Here is a 24068-nt window from a genome sequence, read left to right as displayed (position 1 = left end):
GTCCATTCTCTTGTTTCACCAGGAGCCATCACTAGAGTGACACATCTGGCCTCTCTTCTCTCCCATACTCCTCTGCTCCATGGCGGGTAGAGAGAGTTCGACCTCCGCTGCATGACTTCCTCTACCTGGGGATGTTAATGGATGGAAGCCACAGGCTTGTGTTTCTCCTCGGAGGGTCTGCTTTCCTGTGGGTGGCTGCATTCGGCTCTGCTCTGGCTCCCAGGTGGGACTGGCCACGTTGGGGCGCAGGCCCGTAGACTCCTGTCCCTGCCTGGGAAGCAGCAGGCTCAGCACCCCGTGGCCCAGAGCTGCAGTGGGGAGACAGGGAGCATGCAGGGCAGTGGGGGTGGCATGTTAGAACCACATCCTCTGATTAGACTTTAACAGCAATAAACCTGCTGCTTTGGTTTCTGATGTCTTTATCTATTTCCCCCGTGGGGTATTGAATTCAAACATCCATCATAAACAATTTCAGACTCCGTGCTTCAAATTCAGGAAAAACTGCTGCATACAAACTTTCAGTTTTGGTGTGTAGTTTGTATTTATTGGTGCAGTAGAACCATATAGGCCCCTTTTTATTGCTTGTTCAGATGTATACTGCTCGCGATTTGAGATTTAACCAGTGGTTTTAAGAATCAGGGACTTGCGTCGTATAGTATGACCAGGAGCAGTAAGGTGCAAAGAGTATGCAAAGAGTATCTCGAATTTACTTTTCAGACTTGATTTTGAAATCCAGTCAAACCAACTTTTAGTTCTTTAATTTTCTTCATAAATCTTTGGTAGAAAAGTGAAGGAATAAATAACATTTGTTTTTCTTACCACGACTGCATTAGTAATTGACTCAGAAAATATTTGGTTCTACCCAGCCGGCATGGTGGTAGGGGATTTTCCTCCCTCAGCTGTGGGTTTTAGCTTCAGTATCTGGAATGATCATGGCAGTGGAGGCTGATCCAGTGCAGTTGCAGACAGTAAAAACCTTGCAGGTTTATCAGTGGCTACTAGTTTCTAGATGGCGAGTCTTGTACCTCATACTTACTAAATGCCAACCCTGCGTCAACACTGTCAACCGTTAGGTCCATTCAGGGGCAGCCTAAAATCAGCCAGCTTCAAAGTTACAGAGGAGCCAAACCAAGGGTCTGAGAAAGCTCTCCCTTTGCTTCTCCCTGGGCTGTTATTGCTCTTGGAATTCCTCTTTCCCTCCCATCCACATTCCTTTCTTCTTTTACTAACCTGGAGAGCTTAATGAAGTCACTATATGGCTTTAAAAGAAATGAAACACAACAGAGAAACAAACCAGTGGAAGCCAGTTTCTGTTATGGATAACAGCCCCTAAGCAGGGCTTCCCAGGACCTGTGTCACCTGTGATGTATTTTATGACTCTGGATTTTCCTTCTCTTTATTCTGAGAAACTGCCCTTGGCAGAGTTTGTTTCGTCCGTGTGGATGTGTCTGTGCACTTGGCGATGGTTCTGAGCGTCTGACTTGGGTGCTTGGGTGGTAAGGTCTGAACCAAGTGACTGAGCAGCAGGGTTCTGAGTTTCATTTTCAACATGTTCAGCTGGACACTCACATGGGACTTCTATAAAGGTGTAGGGCATACTGGTGTGGACTGGTGAGTCTAGAAACAGGGGTGTGCAAGTCATCAGTTTAGCTAGTCTCTGGGGCCTGGGTAGCACCCACATTGCCCTCCCCAAAGCCACTCTGGGGTGGGTCTTTGTTACCTCTTGGAGCCCAACCCAAGGTTCTTCCAGAATCTTTGGGTCTCTCAGGGAAGGGAGTGAGGTCTGGGTACAGGATGTGGTTCCTTGGCCAATCTCTATCCTTGCCTTGGGGCTGGGATGCTCAGTTCTTTTCCATACTTCAGCTTTTGTCTTAATTTCTAGACTCTCCTCAAGGACCCAGACTCACAGAGGAGCCTCTGGATTGAGACTGAATGTCAGGAGGTCATCTGGATCAGTGGCTAAGGGGTTTCTCCAGGGGTTCAGGTGGAGGGGGCTTCTGGCCTCTGACAGTCTGGCCAGCTGAGTGGAGTGAGTGAGTGTGTGTGTGTGTGTGTGTGTGTGTGTGTGTGTGCGCGCGCGTGTTTCCCCACACAGTGTTTTTCAAAAGTGGAAGTCATTACCAATTAATGTAAAATCGAGAGATTTCACACAAAATCAGGATTTCTAGTTTCTTGGAGTTAGGGGGGAACAAAGCCAAACAAACAAAAACACAGAGTATCTGATAACCTGGGCCTCAGTTCCCTTTTGTCAACAGGAGCCTGAGCCTGAATGTGCTTCAGGTGGCAGGTCCACTCTCCGTGGGGTGTCCCCCTGTCTTCCTGCCCTTGTAGGCATTGGAGCTGGAGGCCCTCGGGCTCCTCTCATTAGTGTGACATCCTTTGCTTCAAGCTATTGAAGTCAGCGCTGAGTGTGGTCACAGAGGACGTCAGAGGGAGAAGATGCGGGAGGGGCGGGTGAGATATTGTGCTCCACTGGCTCCCAAGAGGGGAGCCTGCAGAGGTCGGTCAGGTTGGCCCTGAGGACCCTGAGGACTTGGGTCAGGGCGCAGGCTTCCTGGGGAGCCCATCAGCTCTGGAGAATTTCTTGAGTCCCGTCTGCTGACCCCTCCAGGGACAGGCATTGCAGAGGTGTTAGAGTCTACCCCTCTCCTTGAGCGCACCATCCACACTCTGACCCTGGAACCAAACTGGCTTCTGCAGGCCCTCTGGGATAAGACCTGGAGTGGAGCTAGACCAAAGTGTGGTCCTCGAAGCGTCCTTATTTTCCATTCCCAAACAAGCCAGCGGACGTCTCCTGGCAGCCACGCGCAGGGATGTCTAGGCTGGCATTGCCGAGTGTCTGAAGATCACTGAAGCATCACTTTGCCACTCGGCACCTGGCAAGTGTTCTCCAGTCTGGATGAATTTACTGGTATGGATTATGCCGTGGCTCTGTGCAGTATAAAATTGTTGGAGTCCTAGCAGACTCTTGCTGGCTGCTCCTCTGTCTGGAGCACCTTACCATCTGTCTCCATTCAGAGACAGCCTTGAGTGGGGAGTGGGGAAGGACGTGGGCAGGAAATTCTTTTTATTTAACCCTAAATCCCTTCAGCTGCAGCTTAAGCCTATTTCCTAATCTCGCGTGCTGCGGAGACGCAAAAGCAGCAAGTCCTGGTCCTACCTGTCACACGCCTGCTCTGTGAAATCAGCCCCAAAGGTCCCCCCATGAGGCTTTTAATTCCTGGGGTACTGACACTGGGTCTGTCCCTTTCTATTAAGAGTCGTGGTTCGTGAGACATGCAGCTCTAAAGAATGTACCTAGTAGCATCTTAGACGAGCTTCCTGAAAACACTTACCAAAGGCTGCAGCAGGTCTTCTTGTTAGAAGACAGGAAGGAGGGTCTGGGCGGAATTTCTAAGAATATTTAAAAGTAAAATAAGGATCCCAGGTGTCGTGTGTCTTGTTGGGACTCCTGGATGGGTATGTGTGGCTTTCCTGGTGCTGGATTAGTGCATCCGTTTGTGAACTCACATGTGAGTTACCAGTGATCCTATGCTGTGTCCAAGGGTAAATGCAATGCTGCTATGGTTTGGATAAATTCCCCCAATTCCAAGTGTTAAAGGTTTGAGTCTCAGCCGTGGAGATGTTGGGAGGTGGTGGCATCTTTAAAAGATGGTGCCTAACGGAGGTCTTAGCTCACTGGGGGCAAGCCATTGGAGGGAATGGTGGGGTTCCCATCTTTTCCTCCGTCTCTCTTTTGTTTCCTGGTCACCATGAGGTAAGCTGCTTTGTTTCACCATGTGCTCTCACCATGATGAGCTGCCTCACTACAGATCCAAGAGCAAAGGGACCAATCAATCATGGATGGAGACTTCCAAAACCATGAGCCAAAGAAAACCTTTTCTCTTTAGCAGTTGAATATTTCAAGTGTTTTGATATAGTAATGGAAAGATGACTAACACAAAGACATAGCAGGGAAGAAAAATGAGTATATTTATATTGTTCTTTTTCAGATAACAGTGGTAGAAAAAAATTAATATTTTTCTGGCCTCGGTGGTTGTGCACTGATTAAATCACTAGTGCCGGGAAGTGTTTGGGTTTCATAGCTCTCACGTTTCACAATGTCTGTTGAAGAGTGGACTTTCCTTATGGAGCTTTGGAATTGAATTGTAAAGATAAGTGTTGTTGGTGTTTTCACGCATTCATTTTCTTCCTTGGGAGAAACACACACTGCTTCCCTTTGCAGTTTTTGGACATCTTGCTTTGCTTCTACACACCTTTCGGTCCGTGTGAGATGTTGGATTCCTGGAAATGATTCTGCTGAATTTTCTTGTAGGCAAAGAAGGGCAAAAGAAAATTATAGAAGGGTAGGCACGATCACACATTTAAACTGCCCAGAAGTGGCTGGCATGCCGTCTCTGTAGTACCAGTTTTCTCACCTGGGTTCCTCCATCACTGTATCACAGGAAGCTCACGTCTGGAGTTGGGAGGGGAGGTTTTGTGGACTTTGGACTGTGCCCATGGTCGAACACCATGCTTTTGTCTCTTCAGTGGACATCCTTTCTCTAACCCTGCAAAATCCATCAGGTTCATACCTTCGTTCATGCCTTGAATTTCTCCAGCGAGTTCTCTCAGGAGCTCTCTCCTTAGCCCTGGTTTGACTTGGGATGCAGCAGGGCTGTCGGGAACAATGACACATATGTTAGAGTTTTCTGTATTTGTTCTATTTGGAATTTTCTATTAAATTTAATTTTTCAATTAAACCCACATTCTAACCAATGTATGTGCCATCCCTTTATTTTATGGGTTTTCAGATGAAGTTTTCTTAATATTACTAAGCTTAAAGCTTTCTTTTAATTCTCTAGGTTATTTTTTTTTCCAGTTTTTAGAGTGCCTGGCATTATTTTCCCCCCAGTGTCAGGGTTTATTTGTTGTTGGTGGTTGTTTTTAATTACAACTGCATTCTGGGCCTGGTTGGGATGTGCGGAAGTTTCATCAAGGAGAGGGAAGATGAGCCCTGAAATAGCTCATCTCTGCAGAACTCTTCAGCACACCCCTAAGTATTCTGCCAGGTGATCTTGGTCTTAGGCCTCGACACCAATTCTTCCTTGACCCTGGCATTATTGAATAGTCATTTTCACATCCAAGTTGGCCGAAAATTTGTTCGACTGTTGCATGAATATTTAGCCCTTATTTACATCACCTTGCTTTACAGTATCGGTTATCTACAGCGAGCTGAGAGGTCTTGTTGGACAAAATGTTTCTTTTCATTTTGGTAAATTTGAAAATCAATATTTGGTTTTAGAACCTCATATCTGAAGGTTAAAAAAGGAACGGTGCTTCTCTTTAACGTCTTACTGACAAAACATGGAAGCATTTAAACTCAGTGTCTGCAGATAAAGCCAGAGTTTTACTTCCCTGTCAAGCTGGTGATGGTTTGGGTTTGTTTTCTTTGTGGAAATGAGTTACTTCTGTTATCTCACTTTGAATACAATTGGTATTCTTCCTGATCACAGTATTTGGGTTATTCTTCTCAGAGGTGTTTTAAAGACTATCCCACGGATCATACTAAATACTAAGAACTTATTTAATGTATGAATGCCTCTGGAGAATTGTCAAATTGCTGATTGGTTTCTCTCGCTCTGGCATGTCAAAGTAATCAAGGCAGAGAATGCCTAGCATTTATTCTAATTCGTTTCACTCTTGGTTTAAATTTACCACCCACAGCTATCCAAAATGCAGAGAAAGCTGGGGGGTTCGGTATGTTTGTTTTGCCATCACACTGTAGCAATGTGCAAATACGACTGCACTTGGAGTCTTTAGGATCAGACAGAGGAAAGCCGTTGACTTTTTTGCTAATGCTATCAGAGAACTTTCAACACAATTCTTTCCCCAACCTGCCATTACCCGAAGTTGATAGCTGCGCTGTTTGCATAGTTGACCACCCACTGAAGCCAAGGCACGTGAAACTGCTGTCCACTAAAATGGGCCTGAAAGTCACGTGGGACCCACCCAAAGAGGCTACCAGTAGACCCGTGGAGCACTACAACATTGCCTATGGAAAGTCCCTGAAAGGTCTTAGATACGTCAAGGTGAATGCGGAGACACACTCCTTCCTTATTGACGACGTGGGTAAGTGACCCTGTGCTCTTGCTGCCAGTCAGAACAAACTGTGTGCCACATCTCAGGATGACTATTTGCAAGACAAAGTATGGCCGGGATCTCTGGGGATGAGAAGCCAAGTGCTGCACTCTCTCATCAGGAGTCTGGCCTGGGCTGGCTTAACTCCCGCTCCCAGGCATCAAGTATTCCTCTCCAAATTAAAATTGCAAACGATTTTTAGTTTATGAATGTGCTTTTGGAAAATGCATCGGTCCTTTTTGTCTTATAGCAATGTGATTACCTGACAATTGGGTAGCCTAATCTGGAAACTTCTGATTTCTAAACCATTTTATAATTAGGGATAATTCAAATACAGCTGATTCTTGAACAACATGGGTTCAAACTGTGCAGGTGCACTTACAAGTGGATTTTTTTGTTTTGAGATTTGTGACAATTTGAAAAAACGTACAGAAGAACTGAGATCCTAAAAATATCAAAAAAATTTAGGAAAAAGTTGGGTAAACATTGAATGCACAAATTCAAGAAGATAGTCCACATATCATTTATAACCATAACATACATGAATCCATTATTAAAATTTGTCAAAACTTAACACAGATAAACTGTACATGACGCCCTTTCCAGTAAGAGAAATCTAAACAAAGTAAAGGTTCGGTATTAAAATGTATCTGTAGAAAACTAATTGCAGCACACAGTGTGCTACTGTAGTAACACCATGGCCACCTCCTGTTGCTGTCATGGTGAACTCAGGTGTGGCCGTGTCCTTTTAGGATGCCACCATGTACCACTCCTCATTTCCGTGTGAGCAGTTGTCTTCTGTGTAAATTGTGCGTCACAGAAAAAAGTGATCTCTCCAAGTTTTTGCTTATTTTGTCACCATATGTGGTGCCTACAGTATATAAATTATGTGCTCCTTGACCCTTTCTGTTGTTGATCAGGTTTCTGGTCAACATCAGCTTCTTACTAGCTATGTTTGGGGGAGGCAAAGTTCTATGTAGATTTTTGACTTCACAGGGCTCGGTGCCCCGTCCCCTTGGTTGTTCAAGAGTCAGTTGTAACACATCTTTGTAAAGGTGCACGTGGAATGTCATGCTAAGCTACAGCTGGTTAAAGATGTGTTCTTTTTACCCACTTAAATTTCATTTTCAATTTGGTCCTGGAGGCTGGGAAGATTCTGAGCCTCACTCAACGTGTGTTGTCCTCTAAGTGCACACGTGGAGGTCTTAGACTCGGGCTTGGAGCTGCCTCCTCCGCATCCCTCTCCTTTGGACTCCAGTATCTTAAACTCCATTGGCTTCGGCTCAACCTGAAGCTGGGTCATAAGGGAGTGACGGAGGGTGGCACAGAGATGACCAGGTGTCCCCCGGGCCACGTGAGTGCTGTCGTCCTGGGTGGACCACAGTCAGCGTGAGGCTCCCCAGCACCCATCCCTGGCCTCAGCTTGCTGTACTGGTTCCTCCTCCACCTCCTGCACTGAATGATTAGGTTTCCTGGTAGCAGAACAGAGACTGTGTAAGGGAGATGAAGGAGGCCAGAATCCACTCCTCCTGGCTTCAGCTAAGCAGGTATTTCCTCGAATCTCTTCCGCATGGTGTGGCCGCCCCCCCATCCAGCTGCGAGGTTAAACGGAGATTCTGTCAGAGTGAAGGCCTGGGCAGGGTCACACCTACTCAAACCTTGAGTTGTTATGATTGCTGCAGAGAAGGAAAACATGTTAAAAGAGAGTGGTAGAACTTGCTGGAAGCCAGTTTCTGATGAGTTAAATGTAGGGATTCAGACACATGTGGATTAAATTTTTTTGAAATACAAATAAGCTCAGAGCGCAGAAAGTGCCAGGGGAAGCAGGGTTTTGCATCCTGCCAGAACCTGGAGCACTTCCCCACTAGTTTGACAGTTCATGCCAAACCCCAGATGCCACCAGGCCCTGCCAGATTCAGACAGAAGTCACACCAGGCTTGAGCAGAGTAGGTGACCCAGACGGTGTATTCCAGTGGCTGGCGCGGAGCCTCTGGCTTGAGAACTGAATGAGGAGGTGTTGAGGAAGGCTCCTGGCTATGAGCAGGGCCACGCCATCACTGCCGTGCACAGAGCTGATGCTCACCTGTCTGACCCTCATCCCCTGTGATGTCCATGAGCTTCCATCTCTTTGGGGAATGGGCCCCTTCACTTATTTTGAGGAAAACTGAGTGCCATTAGGGTTTTGTTTTCAAGCTGCAAGTTCAGGGGCACCCTCTTTGTAACAGGGCATCCTGTTGCACCCCAACAACTTCAGTAGGTCAGTCAAAGAGAGGTCTGGTATTTGACCTTGACCTCAATACAAAAATCAAAAAGTGAAGCCCAATTATTTCAAGTAACCGAGCATTTCCAAGATTCCAAGAAATATATATATTTTTTTACTAGTGTTTTGTTGAAATGGTGGAAAACAACATGAAGGCAAAGTCTAGGGATCATTTTACTGTGAAAAGGAAAATTTCCCGAAGCTTTATGTAGTGCAACGAAGACTTCCCATGTGCCATGTTTCATGAGTTACATTGACATTTTCTTTCTTTCTTTTTTTTTTTCCTGGAAATTTCAATTTGGAACTTCCAGGGGGAAATATTATTTATAGTTTTTGACAGTGTATTTTGAAATAGCAATAAGTGGACTGTGAGTTCCTATTTTTTACATTGATCTGAAAGTTAAAATCCCCAAGTGCCCTTTTTATTGACTGCTTATGAATCCAGATTTATTGCACATGCCCCGTACTCTGTACCAAATGCAGTTTGTGTTTGGGTCTGGCATGTCTCAGCTGCGTGAGAAGAATGTTAGTGATTTGAGTAAAAACCATGGAGAAGGCTATCTTAGACTTGTCACTTAATTCAAACCTTTATATTTAGTTATAAAGCAAATAAGGAAGATGATTAGTGAGTCAAACTGTGTGATGCTTGGAGATTTGCAACGGTGGCTTGATATGAACCGTATGTTTCAGAGCCGGGGGTAGTGTACTTTGTGCTGGTTACTGCAGAGAACCACAGTGGAGTGAGCCGACCAGTTTACAGAGCTGAGAGCCTGCCTGGTAAGTCTCCTCTAGAATCAGAGGCTGTAGTTTTGTAACTTAGAATGGGAGAGACCCCCCGCCCCCCCTCCCCACACTTTTATCAAATCTATATAAATTTTGAATATGGAAAGGATTCCCAAGACCTTTTTAGATGTGCATAGCAAGTCAAAATATAAAAAAACTAGGAGAGACTTATCCCTTCTTTTACAATAGTTTTAAAGTAGGTTATTGGCATCTTGTCTCCATTTTCTTTTCGACACTCACTAGAATAAACCCTGTGCAGAAGACCACACATGGACTGTCCATAGGCTCAGGTGTGGAGCCACTAACATAGGCCCCAGGCAGATCCTTTTGAATACCTGGAAATATCATTGAACTCTACAGTAAGGAAACACTGAAGTGTGGAAACCCAGTAGCCTTGTTTCTAACCATCCAGTTGCATTTCCCTAATTCAGGAGGTGAATGGATCAAGATTGATGGACCCTCCCTTAAGGGTCCAGCATCATTTAATGAAACCATCACAGGTACTTGCTCCCTGGGTTCATGTCTTCACTGAAGCATCTCCTCTCAAGAGGCTGTGCTTCTGTCACACACATGTGCTCACAAACCTTCATTCGTGCCCATCGCTAAACTAACACACGTGCCACACAGTCTCGGTCGATGTGTTCTGTGCCTGGTGGACCAGACTGCAGCAGTGTTGCTCATTGCTCATTGTTCCTCTGTGTCCTTGTGGTGGTGGGGGGTGGGGGAAAGCATCTGCATCTACATCTGGGGAGACTGTCACCCTGTTAACCGGCAAATATGGTGGTCGAGATGGTAGTACTGGCCCGTGGAGGATTTTTACAACTCTTACTCTTGTGAATGGCATAAACAAATGGAACCCACAAAGCAGTGGCTCTTATTGACTAATATGTGGCATCAAGTCTTGCTCTCTTTCCTGACAATCTTTGGATATTTTCTTATGCATTGGATAACCTGCCTTCCATCTCTGCTCCATATTTGTATCTATGTGTGTGGTATCATTTGGATGTTGATGTCGTCTGGTCATATTGTTTTACTTACTGAGAGAAGTGTTGACATTTCTTGTGTGTTGTTTCTTGAATATGTTTAATTGATGGTGAAAAAATAATACACAATGAATGCAGTTATTTCACGATGTGGCTGGGTGTTATCCCAAGACAATATGGTGAGGAATCATGTTTTATTTTCATGCACCATGTTTTTAAATACCTCAGTCTGGTGTTGTTGTGCAGAAAAAGGTGAGTATGTTGAGACTAATGACCATATTATGTTTCTCAAATCTGTTTTGTGGGTGTGGATGGTTTAAGAATCTCTTTAATATAAATGGGGCAGAAGAAGAAATCAGTCAGCAAAGACAGCTGGCTTTGGGGTGAGGTGATATGTTCTTGTTCAGATATGAAGAACTCGAGGTGGCTGTGGGGCGTGGCAGTGGGGAGATCTTGATGGTGTCTGGAGTGAGGAAACAGGAGTTGGAAGAAGGAAGGGAGAGCTAGACATGGATTTAGGGTCATGCCATGGGGGCATACTTGAAGCAGAAAGAGTACAGAAGTAAGAGAGGCTGGGAAGGGAGAAGGGCAGGAGGCCAGGCATCCAACTTGGAAATCCCCCTTCACCTGCAGAGGACATGTTCCAAGACCCCAGTGGATACCAGAAACGAAGATAGTACTGAGGTCTATGTATTCCATTTTTTTGTTATATGCACATATCAATGATAACTTTAACTTATAAATTAGATGCAATAAGAGGCTAATGACAATAATTAAGAATACAACAGCTTTAACAATACACTGTAATAAAAGCAATGTGAATGCAATCTCTTTCTCCCTCCCTCTCTCAAAGTAGTTTTACTGTATTCCCCTTCTTGTGATGATGTGATGGCCCAATGCCCACGTGATTAGAGGAGGTAAGGTAAATGGCGAAGGCACCGTGATACAGCCTGAGGCTATATGCAGGCATTACTTGAACCAAAGCACTGTGGTATTTGTGACAGCCAACCTGACGGTCCAGAAGGCTAAGTGAACGTCGGGAGGGTAGTGTATTCATTATGGATATGTTGGACAAAGGGATGATTCAAGTCCTGGGTGGGATGGAGGGGGATGACCTGAGATTTTGTCACATTGTGTAAAATTGTGTGCAATTTAAAACATGAATTGTTTCCATTCAATAATTTTGTGCCACAGTTGACTACTGGTAATTAAAACCTGGAAAACAAAACTTTGGACAAGAGAGGCTACTGCATGCTTGCAATATGTGCAGAATGGGAAAGTATGTTTAATTCAGAGGTGCTTACATGTTATCAGACTCACATAAACATTTTACTGATGGATATACATGCCTTGTGTGTGAATCTTTTATTTTGTAATGTAAATAACCATTTATTTTTACAATCTCTGTGATAAAGTCTTCTTAATGACCTTAGTTTTAGAACAAGCAATTTTCTTGCTTTTTTGTAGGTAATTAATTTCTCTTGCTTTCTTTCTTAGAAATGCATGCGGGTGTGTGCATGTGTGTGTATGTGTGTGTATGCATGCATGTGTGTGTGCATGTGACCCTTCTGAATAAGTAAGTGTTGCAGAAATCCTGGGTGTCAGGGATTATAAGAGGATTGGGTTGTGGCTCATGGCTGGTTGTATGTCTGATGAGGTTATTTAACCCCTCTGTCTGCAGGAGCTCCGTTGGGCTGTGGTTGCCAGAGCACTCTGCTAGAAAACACGATTCTCCATTTGTTATATAGTATGATAAAAAAGATACTAGGAGAAATTGCTAGCTAAAGCCTCTTGCACATGTGATAGAAGGCATAACTTAAAACAGAACAATCTGCCGATATCCATGATGCATATACTTGGTTAAAGTGCTCCAGGAGAAAAAAAAGTCACATTGTTATAGAAAATAACATGATTAATTTATAAAATATATTGATATATTAAATTATCAATGTATTTAAACCTTTATTTTTGAAAAAAATGTGCTTTTGTTCTGAGAAATGGTTAAATATATAATAATTTTGTCAAAGAGAAGTACTCCGAATTGTACTTCAAAGGAAGGGATTTGTCCTGTGTAGCATGAGCACGGCGCCTGGTGTGAGGCCTGGAGGGGTTTGTCTGTGTCTGGAACTACAGCCTTTCCTGTTCTTCAGGGCTTTCTTTCATTCTGCTAGAAACCGAGGCTTGAGTTCAGATTCCAGAAGGCCTCGTTTGGTTGGCTTGGACCTCTCTGGACTGAATTATCTTTGCCTAAAAATAGGATGTTGGTGATTTAACTAATTCCTCTAGTGCCTGCGCTTTTCCAAGCACAGGTTCTTCTGCTGGAGATACACAGGAGCAGGACAGACAGGCGCTCACCCGACGGAAACTTATATTTTAACAGGAAAGAACGTGGTAAATAAAAAAGCAAAAAATAATGTATATCGCCTGCTAGTTTGCTAGGGCAAAGCACCCCAGCCTGGGGGCTTAGACAGCAGCAGTTTATCTCAGGGGTTCTGGAGTTAAGCAGTCAACATGCCTGCGGCAGGATTGGCTTCTCTGAGGCTGCTCTCCTTGGATGAAATGCAGATGGTACCTTCTGGCTGCAACCTTGCGTGGTCCTTCCTCTGTGGGCTGTATGCCCTGGGGTCTCTGTGCATCCAAATCTCCTCTTTTTATAAAGACACCAGTTGTATTAGTGTACCCCAATTGTCTCATTTTGACTCAAATTACCCTTAAAGACCCCATCCCTAATGCAGTCCCATTTTGAGGTTCTGGGGTTAAGACTTCAGCATATGAATGGGGGGAAGGAGATCATTAAACCTAGAATACAATCACAAATTATTTGAAAAATAATCTGCACTGTGACCTAGAACAAGCAAGTGGAGAGCTCTGGGCTTGGGAGCCCAGTGATAAGATGGTGACATCAAGGTGAAACCACGCAGGTGTTGCGTTCCATGAGTGAACACTCGGGGTCACTCCAGGTGAACTGGGCCGCACGAAATAATCACACAGAGAAATGCCTTTTTCTTTGGGTCCTGTGACAGCTCCTCTGACCTTAAGTGTCTGTGAAAAGAGAGAGAGAGCCATCGGAATTCTCTATTCCTATATAGGGAACACACAAGGGGAGGTTCCATGCAACATTCTATCCCCAAAGGGCAAAGGGGTAGGAGTACAAAGGAACAGGTGAGTGTCGCTCAACCCCTCTGGGTGCCGCCTACTCCTAGGGCCACGCCTTGTTAGATTTGTTATCCGAAGGGAAAAGCCCGAGTCCTGAGTCATGGCACTACCTCGCCAGACTACAGCGATCTTTCAGATCCTCGTGGTGCATCAGGACTTAAAAGTGTGTGCATTTGGAGGGGCTCCCCACGTGCAGGGATTTTCATGATGAATCTTGTGAGGAGGAGGAAAGAACATACTAGAGAGTTCTGGAAGGTTCATAGGATATCAGTGATTGATTGACTCTCAAATTGATCACTTGTCCAAATAGAAAAACTCTCAGGACTTAGAAATGAGATGAAGCAAAACTGCCACTTCAGGGCAGACGTTTGGGCTTCCTGCAGAGCACACATCCCCTGTCCCCGTCAGGAAGTTTCTCCCTCTTGTTGGGATGTAGACCCATATCCTTGTGCTGACATGGGGACAAGAAGACCCACTGCTCACTTACTGGAATACTAGTATCCAGCATCTCTGTAGACTTCTTTTTCTGTGAGCTGTTTAACTTTTATCTGTGGCTGCATTTGGGGCAACGGGGCCAGGCAGAGCCAGCCCCCAGGGGTCAGGATGGGGACATGTCCCAAATTTGCTACTGACCAGCCTACAGATTTGGCTGGGCCAGCTCTTCTGCTTTTGCCAAAATTTTCATGTTGGAAACTATGTTAGACTCTGGTTAATTTTAGCTCTTAATATACCAGATCTATTTTTAATGATTTTTATAATTTTCTAAAGATCTAGATCTGTGCTTTTCTCGAACTGTGGAGGTAACCCCATCTAGTACTAAAACAAAAGACTGCTTTTTGCTTTTTGTTTCTTGACATTTTATTTTAGTTCATGGAGGCTGCTGACTTCCTGGGCATTAAGTAGCACTTGGACTCAGGATGAGTGGAGAGTCCACAGCTCTTGCCTGGCCCTTTCCTGCAGCACCTGGGTGCTGTGTATACCTGTGGTCCCTCCTTACTGTACCACCCCTGGCCTCCGCCTATGTCCTGACTCCAGCGCACTTGGCTTGTGATGTGTTTTTCCACCAGGCGTCCGGGCCATGTTTGTATCCATGGTAATGGACTATTTGATCTTCCCGCCTCCTGGTGTCTAATGACCACCAACTGCCATAGAGTCCAGAGTTGGGGATCGAGTTGTTCCCTCCGCCATCTGGAATTTTGAATGCCACTGTCTGAGACAGCCATGTCCCTTCTTCCATCTCTTGCTAGCAAGAGCTTGCTTGCAGGCCTTGTCAGGCTCTGATCTGCAGTCCCTGGAAGGTCGACTTCATACACAGAGCACAGTTAGACCCTGGGCAGGCAGCGTGAGGTTCATCTTTGGAACCCTAACCTAGCATTCCTTTAATCAGAAATGCCTGTGGGTTTACACCACGTGTGCCCCAAGCATGCATTCTCTCTTTTTTCTATCAATATTTCATCAAGATTTTCAGGGACATATCCTTGCCAGTTTGCTTAGATAAATATGACGGATGTGGAAATTGAAAACTCTGAACTGAGTATCTTGAGCCCATAATCTCCACACTTTGCATGTATAAGAGAGACAAAGTACAGGCCAGGAGCCGCCCTGCCCCTGAGGAAGGCCAGAGCTTCTTATCTAGATCTCTGCAAATTCATGTATTAGTCCTAAAAGGAAGCCCTGTCTATTTAAGGTTATCAACCTGTTGCCATTATGTAACGGCATCTTTCATTGCAAATGATCTCTCCTTTCATTGCTGCCTGACCCTCAACTCCACCACTGCATTAGGGGGTGGATTGGGGCCGGGATAGGAGCCAGAGGCCTGGGCTAGGGAAGGGCTACCCCAGAGCTCCTCTTCCAATGGCTTAGTGATGTCTACATCAGAATTACAAGGACATTGGCAACTGGCATTGATCTTATAGATAAGCCACTGCCCTGGATGGGTCAGAGAACCTAGCCCTGTCTACACAGTGGTAGGACAAGGGAGATGCCCCCCAAAGACTTGCAATCTGTGAAAACTGAGAGACACATTCACGTAGGCAGTCACAGAGCCTTCTGGTTCTTGCTAGGAACAAGGGTTTCACTGCCAGCCTAAGCAGTCCCCTGCTGTCATTAATAGTGATGGCTGTCAACTTGGCATCCTGAGACCTAGCACAGCCTCAGTCCTAGACGGTGAGTGAATTCATGGGCGCAAAGTAATTTTCACGGATATTCCTAGGCTCTTGATATTGAGTCTACCAGGGTCAGTTTCAAAGTCAGCAACTGATGGACAGGATGACATCCTGGAGCCACCAACGTATTATAATTCTTAGAACTTCAGAGAAGAGAGTAATATCAGGAGTCCACAAAGGCACGAAGGAACTGTCCACCCCTGTGGGCAGTGTTCCCTTGAGGGCCAGGCACTGAAAATGTTATTTTAAAGTTTAAAATGAGCACCACAATATTATGGAGTAGTCTACAAAATTCAAATGCGATCTTCCCCCGACACCCCGTACTGAAAATCGAACATAGGGGTGCTATACTGAGTCACACCCCCAGCCCCTTTTATTTTATTTTGAAATGAGGTCTAGCTGAATTGCTGACTCTGGCTTGAACTTGCGATCCTCAGTCTCCCGAGTTGCTGGGATTACAGTTCTGCGCCACCAGACCTGGCTCAAGGGAAAATTTGAGATAAAAACAAAGACTGTGAAGAATAAATTGCCTTGCTCCAGGACTCTGCAGATCAAGTTCATTTTCTTTGCTGTTAGGTAAACTTTGGTGAAAAGGGTGAGGAAAGCTTGGGTAAGTGATCAAGCGACGCAGCCCTTTTCCTGTGAAACAAATAGACAAAGCAACCTGGTGGAACCCAGTGGCCCTGGGTGGCTCCAGGTGTCTGCTTTGTTTCTGAGAGGGGCCTGGCCACTTTCTCTCCTCTTTTCTATGCACTGAGTTTTATGTACAGGCCTTTCCTGGCTTCTTCACCCCACGACATCCTGGATGCTCCTGCGGGATCCTAGAAGGGGGAAGAGGGTCTCTGCGTACTCGGCCGTCCCAGGGAGCCTCAGAAACCTGGAACTAAGGCCTTCCTTCTGGCCGGTTTGTCTGAAAGTCTGTGTGCCCCAAGCATGCATTCTCTCTATCAATATTTCATCAAGATTTGCCAGCTTGGGGAGGTCAAGTTCTTATTTTCCCCTTTTCTCTTGTCCATCTTGCTCCTAAGACCTTCTCTCCTCTCCAAGCCCTGAAAATGCAGCAAGGCTTTACTGACCCCCGGCGCTGACCGAGGGGTGCCGTCCGGGTGTCTCTGAGGGTGGCGGGATGGGCGTGGGTGGCATCTGGCTCTTCCTCCTCTGGTCTTCCCTGGGAGCACTGGGGATGCTTCTCCGTTTAAGAGGAATCAGGCGTGGGAAGATCCCGATGGCACGGCCTTCCCCTTGGGGCCGCAGGCCGCTGCGACCCTGGTTGACAGCTCTGTAGGCAGGATGCGTGGACCCGAGGGTCTCGGCTACTGACCACCAGACTCTTTCACCTGGGGCTTTCAGAGCCTCAGAGAACCTGCTCCCAGGGCTGGGCCCTACCCGTGCCACAGTGTGGCCAGTGGAGACACCAACACTGCCACCACCAGAGCTTGCAAACGAGAGCGGAAGGGGAGAGGTCTGGGGCTACAGATCCCACGGCCCCCGACTCCCACTCCAGCTCAGGGCCTGCATCTGCCGGGCTGCGACCCGTTCCCTCCACCTGGCTGAACCTCATTGTCTTTGTCAGCAAACAGGTGGCTTGTGGGCTATGGTGAGGACCTGTGCCCAAGGGCCTTACACTGGTGGGTGACACTCTGACAGATGGATTCCTTTTCCCCTTGTTTTTGTTAAATAGCTGGGCTTATTTAAGCACCATGTAAATGCACTAAGTAAATGGTGAAAAAGGATGGAGGTTATTTGTTAGAGAGGAAAACGCGGCCCTTCAAGGACTTGAGAGGAAGCCCGGCCAGGCATTGCATTATGCTGGGCTGCCTACACAGCATGGCTCTGGAGACATCCCGGCTGTCTTGGCTTGAGTAAGTCCCCAGCAGTGTCTCCTGATGGTGCGTTTCTCAGGACACGTCCCTGTTGTTGAGAGACACGATTGCATTGCAAGTATTAGGTGTGTTGAAAGAGATTTCTGAATCCTCTCAGAGATGGCTCAGGAAGATCATGTGTCAGATTTCCTCTGGAAGAACGAGCTCTAGACATTGGTAGACATTAGTGAGAGGTTGGTATAATGAACCTTATCTCAGAGAAGCCAGCCAGACTGGGCCTGGGCCTGTTGTCAGGGTGTTGAAACTACCAAGCCAGTGTCCTGTCTCCATCTGGCTGTGGACCGTTGGCGTTCGCTGCTCTTTAACACAATTCCCTCCCTTTCCTGCCCCCTTCCTTCTTTCTCCCCTCTGTGCTCTCCCTTCCTCATCTTGCCTATGCATCAGGGATGCACAGAAGGCCCAGAACCTCACCTGGTCCTTCCAGATGTGGAGATAAGGGTGCATTTTCACAGGCTGCAGGTGATTCTGAAGTACACCGACCCTTGAGCACCTGGTGTCTGGTGGAAGTGCCCGGCCTCCCTCCTGCTCTGTGGGCAGAGTGTCCACAGTTATATTGAAGGCTGATGCTGGGGATGATGGGGCAGAGGGTGGGCATCAAAGGCCCATGATCATGCAGGCCTGCTCCTTCAGCCATGGGGACAGGGAGAGGGCCATCATTGTGAAGTTTTGTGGCCAGCACAGACAAGTTGGTGGGATGATCCCTGGACTCCTCGAAGCCATGGACTGATACCTGCAGTGTGCTGGCCTTCTGTCACACCACTGAAGAGTAGGGGTGTTGAGCATGTTAGATGTGGATGGAGATGAGGACCAGCGCTTCTGCTTTACGAGGCCAAAAAGAAAAAAAAATCACATGGACGTGGACAGCTTCCTATTTGAGAAGGTTGTCAACATAAAGGGTTTGGGGCAGATTTCTTTTGCCCTTATCTGGTTTTCAGTGACCCTGTGTGCGAAGCTTAGAGCTAAGTTCTGTGACATGCTCCTGTTCAGAGGGGGCTGCCCACGTAGGTAGCAGTCTGATGAAAGAGGGACTCCATTTTTGCCATTGCCACTGTGGTAGTCAGTTTTCTGTCACTATAACGATTTCTCAAGGTACCAGTTTATAAGAGGAAAGGGGTTACTTTGGCTCACAGTTTGGAGCTTTGGAATTTAAAATTGGTTGATGCCATTGCTTGGGTCTGTGTGAGGCAGCCCATCGCTTGACAGTATATGTTACATGTGGCAGAGCCAAACCACCCACTCATGGCAGGGACACCTTCAGGGGCAAGCCCTCAGCGACTTCAAGACCTTATCTCTTAAAGGTTCCACCACCTACCAACGGCTAGGGATCAGGACTTTAGTACACGGACCTTTGGGCTCCCAATAATAGCTACATAACCTAGCACGCTTAATGTCTTCCAGGTAGGAGCCTCAATACTTTACGTGGATCATATTACAAAACCCAACATGATATACACTGTTTCACGGAGGAAGAGACTGAGGGTGAGGAAGAACTCTAAAAGTCACCCAAAAGTAATAGATTTGATGCAGACTGAGTTTTGAGCTGGCATCAGCCCAGTTTAGAAGCAGCCAGGTTTAACCAGCATAGAATTGTAAGTGGGCAAAACATCATGTGGAATTTTGAATTTTTTTTTTTTTTTTTTTTTACTGAAAAGAATAGATTTTATTTTGGACAACTTCAGAATATTTTCCCATTTTCAAAGCTGGTGGTCCAAGTCAGGAGAAAGATCCCAGTCCTGCCTGGCTTTCTGACGTCCACTGCAACAAGGGGTGGTGTGATAATTGCTGCGGGAGTTCTGTTATCGACCAGCTCTGAGTATGGATTACCTGGTTCTGTTGGACCCAGAGCGACCCAGGGAGTGTGTCCCGCCAGGGCTGAGATGCACTCAGTGCTGGTGGATGTGAGCTTGCAGGCTCTTGGCAGTTGTGACTTCCTGTGTTTGAGATAAAAGACCTACAGAGATTTATTAGGACAGTTCAGAAGGCTTTGGTGGACTGTCCCACACAGCTTAGCCAAACACTTCAATCATTTAATTGCAAATGGATTTGAACCATATGGGGTGTGCACTTAAAAGAGAGTTACCAGATGATCTACAGAAGATGCTTGACAGTATATGTTACTCAGAATAATAAAGGGAATTTTCAAAAGTACTTGAAAAAACTGAGGTTGGTTTTCTAAACACAAAGATTTGAAAGAGGGGATTTTGTTTAGAGGGATCGCAGTTTGCTCCCGTTTGTGTTTTTACCCAGACTGCATGAGCTGCCTGGGGTCATGGGTCAGTTCAGGGTGGGGGTCAGGGAGTCCTTGGCGAGAGCCCCTCTCCTGTCCTTGGCTACCTGCTTGGGACAGCGTCTGGTACATCATGTTCCATGCCTTCGATGCAAGGCGGTGGGTTGCACTCTACAGGAAGCCTGGCTTCACATCAGTGAGCAGAAGGGGCTGGGTGGCCAGGGGAAGGGCCCACAGGGTGAGGACTGAGCTTAAATGGAAGGGGCATTGTTAAGAGGGGACTCATTGGGATCAGAATGTGGCATTGGGGTCCCTGCTTGGCACTAAAGAGATTTGTGACCTCAGGTCAGCTGCTTCTCCTCTGGGGACCTCAGTTTTCTCCTGAGGGTGAGGATACCTTTTCTACTTTCCTTTGTGCTGTTCTAAGGAAACAGAGCCTCCTACAAACTGTTGGGGTCCATGTGAAATTGACTGTGTTGGGTGTCGGAACTAGCTCGACCCTGTTCCCCTGCATGGTTTGGTGTCCTGGCCCCATCCTTGGACCCCAGAGTGGAGTTGTTAGGCACGGGCTGGTTCCTGGGGTCAGGGACCGGCACTGAGTGATTGGCAAGCTGCTGTCCCTGCCACTGGGCTGTGTGGCTCATGTTTGGTGGATCTGGTGGGCTTCAGGACAGAGCCCCAGGCTGGGCACATCAGCAGCAAGCTTACACCATCTGGGTCATACCAGCTCCTTGTCCTTGGAACTTGATGCCTTCCTCCAAAGGAGCTCTATCCCTGTTGGAAGTTCCAAGGGACATTTAGCTTTTTGTTGCTCCCGCCCCCCTCAGCTTTTTACTGTGGAGAATCAGGGGTTACTGAGTCAGAATGTGATTTTCCTGAGCAGAGACTCCCCAAAGCCTAGTGGTCCCAGGAACACTGTGCCCACTGCTACATGCTTGGCTAGAGAGGACACAGGACTGGCGCAGAACTGCAGGAGTGCCATCTCTGTGCAGCAACTTATTTTCTAGTTGACACAGAAGACCCAGGTAGTGTTTCCTTTTGCTGGACTACACTATTGGATTAAAAGCAAATGCCTTAAAATAGTTACTGTTTTGTATATTTGGGGAAATATTTATTGACCATTACGTGTTAGTCTCTTAGTAGGGGAGTCCAGAGACCAGTCAAGCAATTCCAGCTGATCTACCCAAGGACACTCCTTGATTAGGTTCACAATGTTGGAGCCAGGTGTCTGGCAGAACAACCCTTTGCAATGGCTACTTATTTATGTATTATTGAGCTCCAATAACTCATGACATTAGTTTTGGTTTTTATGTCTTAGTTTAGCTGGGAATTTTCCAGACTAATAAGATTAGTCAGAATTGATGATGGGGTTAATGCACTTAGCAGAAGAAGAATACTTGGGAAGTAACTGCTCACACAGTTAAAAAGATGGTTTCTAGCCTCCCCAGGGCTCAAATGTGGTCCACTGTTAGAAATGGGCAATGTGGTACGCTCATGATCCATGACGCTTGTTCCCAGATGTATCAGCTCTGCCTTGATGTTGAAGCAAGACTTTAAGCACTGAGTGGTAGCCACTGGGCATGTTCCTTTGAGTACACAGTGAGTGTGTTTCTTGAGATGAGGCCGATCAGCCAGAGGATTCCACGAAACTGATTAATTTCACAAGAAAATGACAGATGCTGAGGACAGCAGCAATGATGTGGCCTGTCCAGGGCTTTCCTGGAGGGATAGGACTCACATGTGGGAGAAAAATTAAGACCCCAAACCAATCAGTTAGCATTTGGCTGTTAGTCATTGGTTGCTAAGGCAGGGAACCCTGACTTTTCAACATTACAGTGTAACAGCTTCATGGAAGACAGTTATAAATTGCACATAATGGGCCTCTGCCATGTTTTTACATTGACCTTTAGCGCTTGCCAGAGAATATATAGCTTTGGCCTAAGAGGACAAAAGGAAATAGAAGGAAGGAGACGCTGTGAGGCGTCCAAGGCTTCTGGCCGGCTGCCTCTCCACGTGGCAGGGTTTTGGTTTTTGTTCTTAAGCTCTCTAGGTGTGAGAGGCAGGGAGGAACTTACGAAGGAAGTGCTGATACCCTTGGGGGAAAAGTGGTCTTTCCAGAATCTGTTACCCCAAAAAAGGTCTGTTAGGCCCCGCTGCGAACTGCTGAGGTGCCACGTTTGCAGAGACTCCACCCCGCCACGGTGGACTCCACCTGGCTACTGTTTAATGGTCTCTATGTCATGTCCTCTTTAAGAGAAGGAAGCGCCCAACAAGCCCTTACGTGTGCGCGTCCGGTCCTCAGACGACAGGCTGTCTGTGGCGTGGAAGGCGCCGCGCCTGTCTGGAGCCAAGAGTCCACGCAGATCTCGGGGTTTTCTTCTGGGCTACGGGGAAAGTGGCCGGAAGATGAACTATGTTCCACTGACCAGAGACGAGCGGACACACGAAATCAAGAAGCTCGGTGAGTTCACCGTGCATGGATGCTCAGCGCCCGGACGGTCTTGGTGTTTGTTTCAATGCTCAGAAGCTGGTCAGGGACAGAACACTATTTCAGGTGTGAGGCTCATTTTCCAGGTATGACAGTGGCTTGAAGTTATCCCTTTGCTCCATCCGCTGTCCCAGCCGCCACCATTTTGACCTCGATGATGACACCAGGCTGTCTTCTAAGTTGCTTTCTGATGCAGGCGGCTTCCTCCAGTCAGGCTGCTTTTCTGCATAGGGGGAGGGGCGTTGCTTTCCTCATCTTGACTGTGTTCATCCCCGTTGTCTTTGAAATTTTGTCCTCCATCACGTTGGAATGTTGTGCCAGCCTTATCTCTTCCCAAGCCCTGAACTGGGTAGAGGAAGCCCAGCTGTGGCCACCCAGGCTGCATCTGCAGGGACTGGAGACCCTACGTGCACAGCCAGGCTGGGGGCTCCTGAGCTTTGCTGGCTGTATTTATGACAGGCCTGGACAGCGGATGCCGGCCACACTCCAAGAGGGGACTGCGGCTTCCTTGCCTGTGGAGACAGGGCCGCTCCTGCTCCTTCTCCTCCCGGGCCTCTCTGCCCACTTCCACCTGGTGAATGGGAAGGAGCCTTGGGTGGATGCTGCTGCTGCTGGGACCCTTCACGTCTCGTCCTCTTGGGGGAAGCCCAGCAATAAAGGATACATTCAAAGTTTTTCGTTTGTTCTTAGCAGATCTTTAAGGATTTTGTCCTCGAAGGGCACAGCCTCCCACCGTTCAGAGAGATGTTCTGGCTGTTAACCTGCTTGTCAGTTGTTCCTTTTCTTCTCCCTTCTTTTTGGACAGATAGAAACAGTGACTCCCTCTTTGTCTTTTGGAAGTTAAAAGCAATTGGGGGAATTATGTGGGTAAATGTGCTTTTCATTTTTCTAAGCATAGTTTACCTCTCTTTCATCCTGATAATAAGCTAGAAATTCACTTTTCAGGAGTTAAAAGTAAAAATCCCATTTTCTAACATAATAGTGTTCCTTTTGAGATTACTTCCTACACTTGGTGGGCTCCTGGTTAGTTGTCCTAAAGAGGAGGGAAAGCCCCTGGAAGATGGAATGGAACGGAGGGAAGCGGGGGAATGCACGGGTGCTGCAGAGACGTCCAGCCGGCCTCAGGCCTTGCTGTTTGGTTCACAGCCTCGGAGTCCGTGTACGTGGTCTCCCTGCAGTCCATGAACTCCCAGGGCCGGAGTCAGCCAGTCTATAGGGCTGCCCTCACGAAGCGCAAGATCTCAGGTATGTTTCCCAGAATGCCTTTGGTGACCCCGCAGTCTAAAAATGTGAAGGCTGACTTGTTTTCACACGATGCTGGCTGTGATGAATTACGTAAATCTCATGGAGGGTAAAGCACACAAGAGGGCAGAGTTAGTTGCATTTGGGGTATAAGCATATGACTTTCCTATGCGGAGGCTGGAGAGATCGTGTGATGAAGTCGGTTCCACTGTGCATTCTCTATGGCTTCCTGGTGAGTAGCTCTGTCATGATAGCAGGTGGCAAGCTTTACACCATGTAAAGGCAGAATCAGATCCATGCATAAATGGCCCCTGGGAGACACTGAATAAAGTGCAAGAAATAACACCCTCTGATGTTAACACTCCTTAACATCAGCTAACAGTGCGTAGAAGTGGCATGGAGAGGAGTGAGGAAAAGTTGTCATCAGGGTTTGCTGATAGCCTGATTGATGTCCCTTTACTAAGGAATATTTCTTCCCATTTATCACACAATTATTTTTCATATTACTCATGAATTGACATGAGTAATATGAAAGTAATATGAGGGTATAAACCTTTTCTGGGTCAGGTGCCTTCACATGAAGAGACAATCTGCAAAACATAGCTTTCTTTTCTAAGAATTCTTAATGTAAAATGAAATCTGTTATACTTTTTTATGTTGTATAAAGAAGTTCCATAAATAACAATGTCTTACTTTCATTATTTATTAATTGCTACCATACCAAAAACCCCTGTATAACTCTTTTATAATGTTAAATATTT

General features: G+C 46.5%; 1 protein-coding gene across 3 annotated transcripts in view; it reads left to right on the top strand.

The window, feature by feature from the left end:
- Fndc1 (fibronectin type III domain containing 1) overlaps positions 1–24068 on the top strand; it is an 84706-nt gene that overhangs the window by 18556 nt on the left and 42082 nt on the right. For 2 of the 3 annotated variants that reach the window (XM_078018800.1, XM_040283509.2), the window contains exons 2-6: positions 5917–6111; positions 9071–9157; positions 9595–9663; positions 21832–22038; positions 23212–23310. In XM_078018800.1, coding sequence (XP_077874926.1) covers positions 5917–6111; positions 9071–9157; positions 9595–9663; positions 21832–22038; positions 23212–23310 — 657 coding nt within the window. The remainder of the gene's footprint in view (positions 1–5916; positions 6112–9070; positions 9158–9594; positions 9664–21831; positions 22039–23211; positions 23311–24068) is intronic. The other variant, XM_078018801.1, reaches the window with a different exon arrangement.

Source organism: Ictidomys tridecemlineatus, chromosome 8 (genome assembly GCF_052094955.1).
Source record: "Ictidomys tridecemlineatus isolate mIctTri1 chromosome 8, mIctTri1.hap1, whole genome shotgun sequence".
NCBI classification, from domain to species: Eukaryota; Metazoa; Chordata; class Mammalia; order Rodentia; family Sciuridae; genus Ictidomys; species Ictidomys tridecemlineatus.
This window is presented reverse-complemented; position numbering and strand designations above follow the sequence as displayed.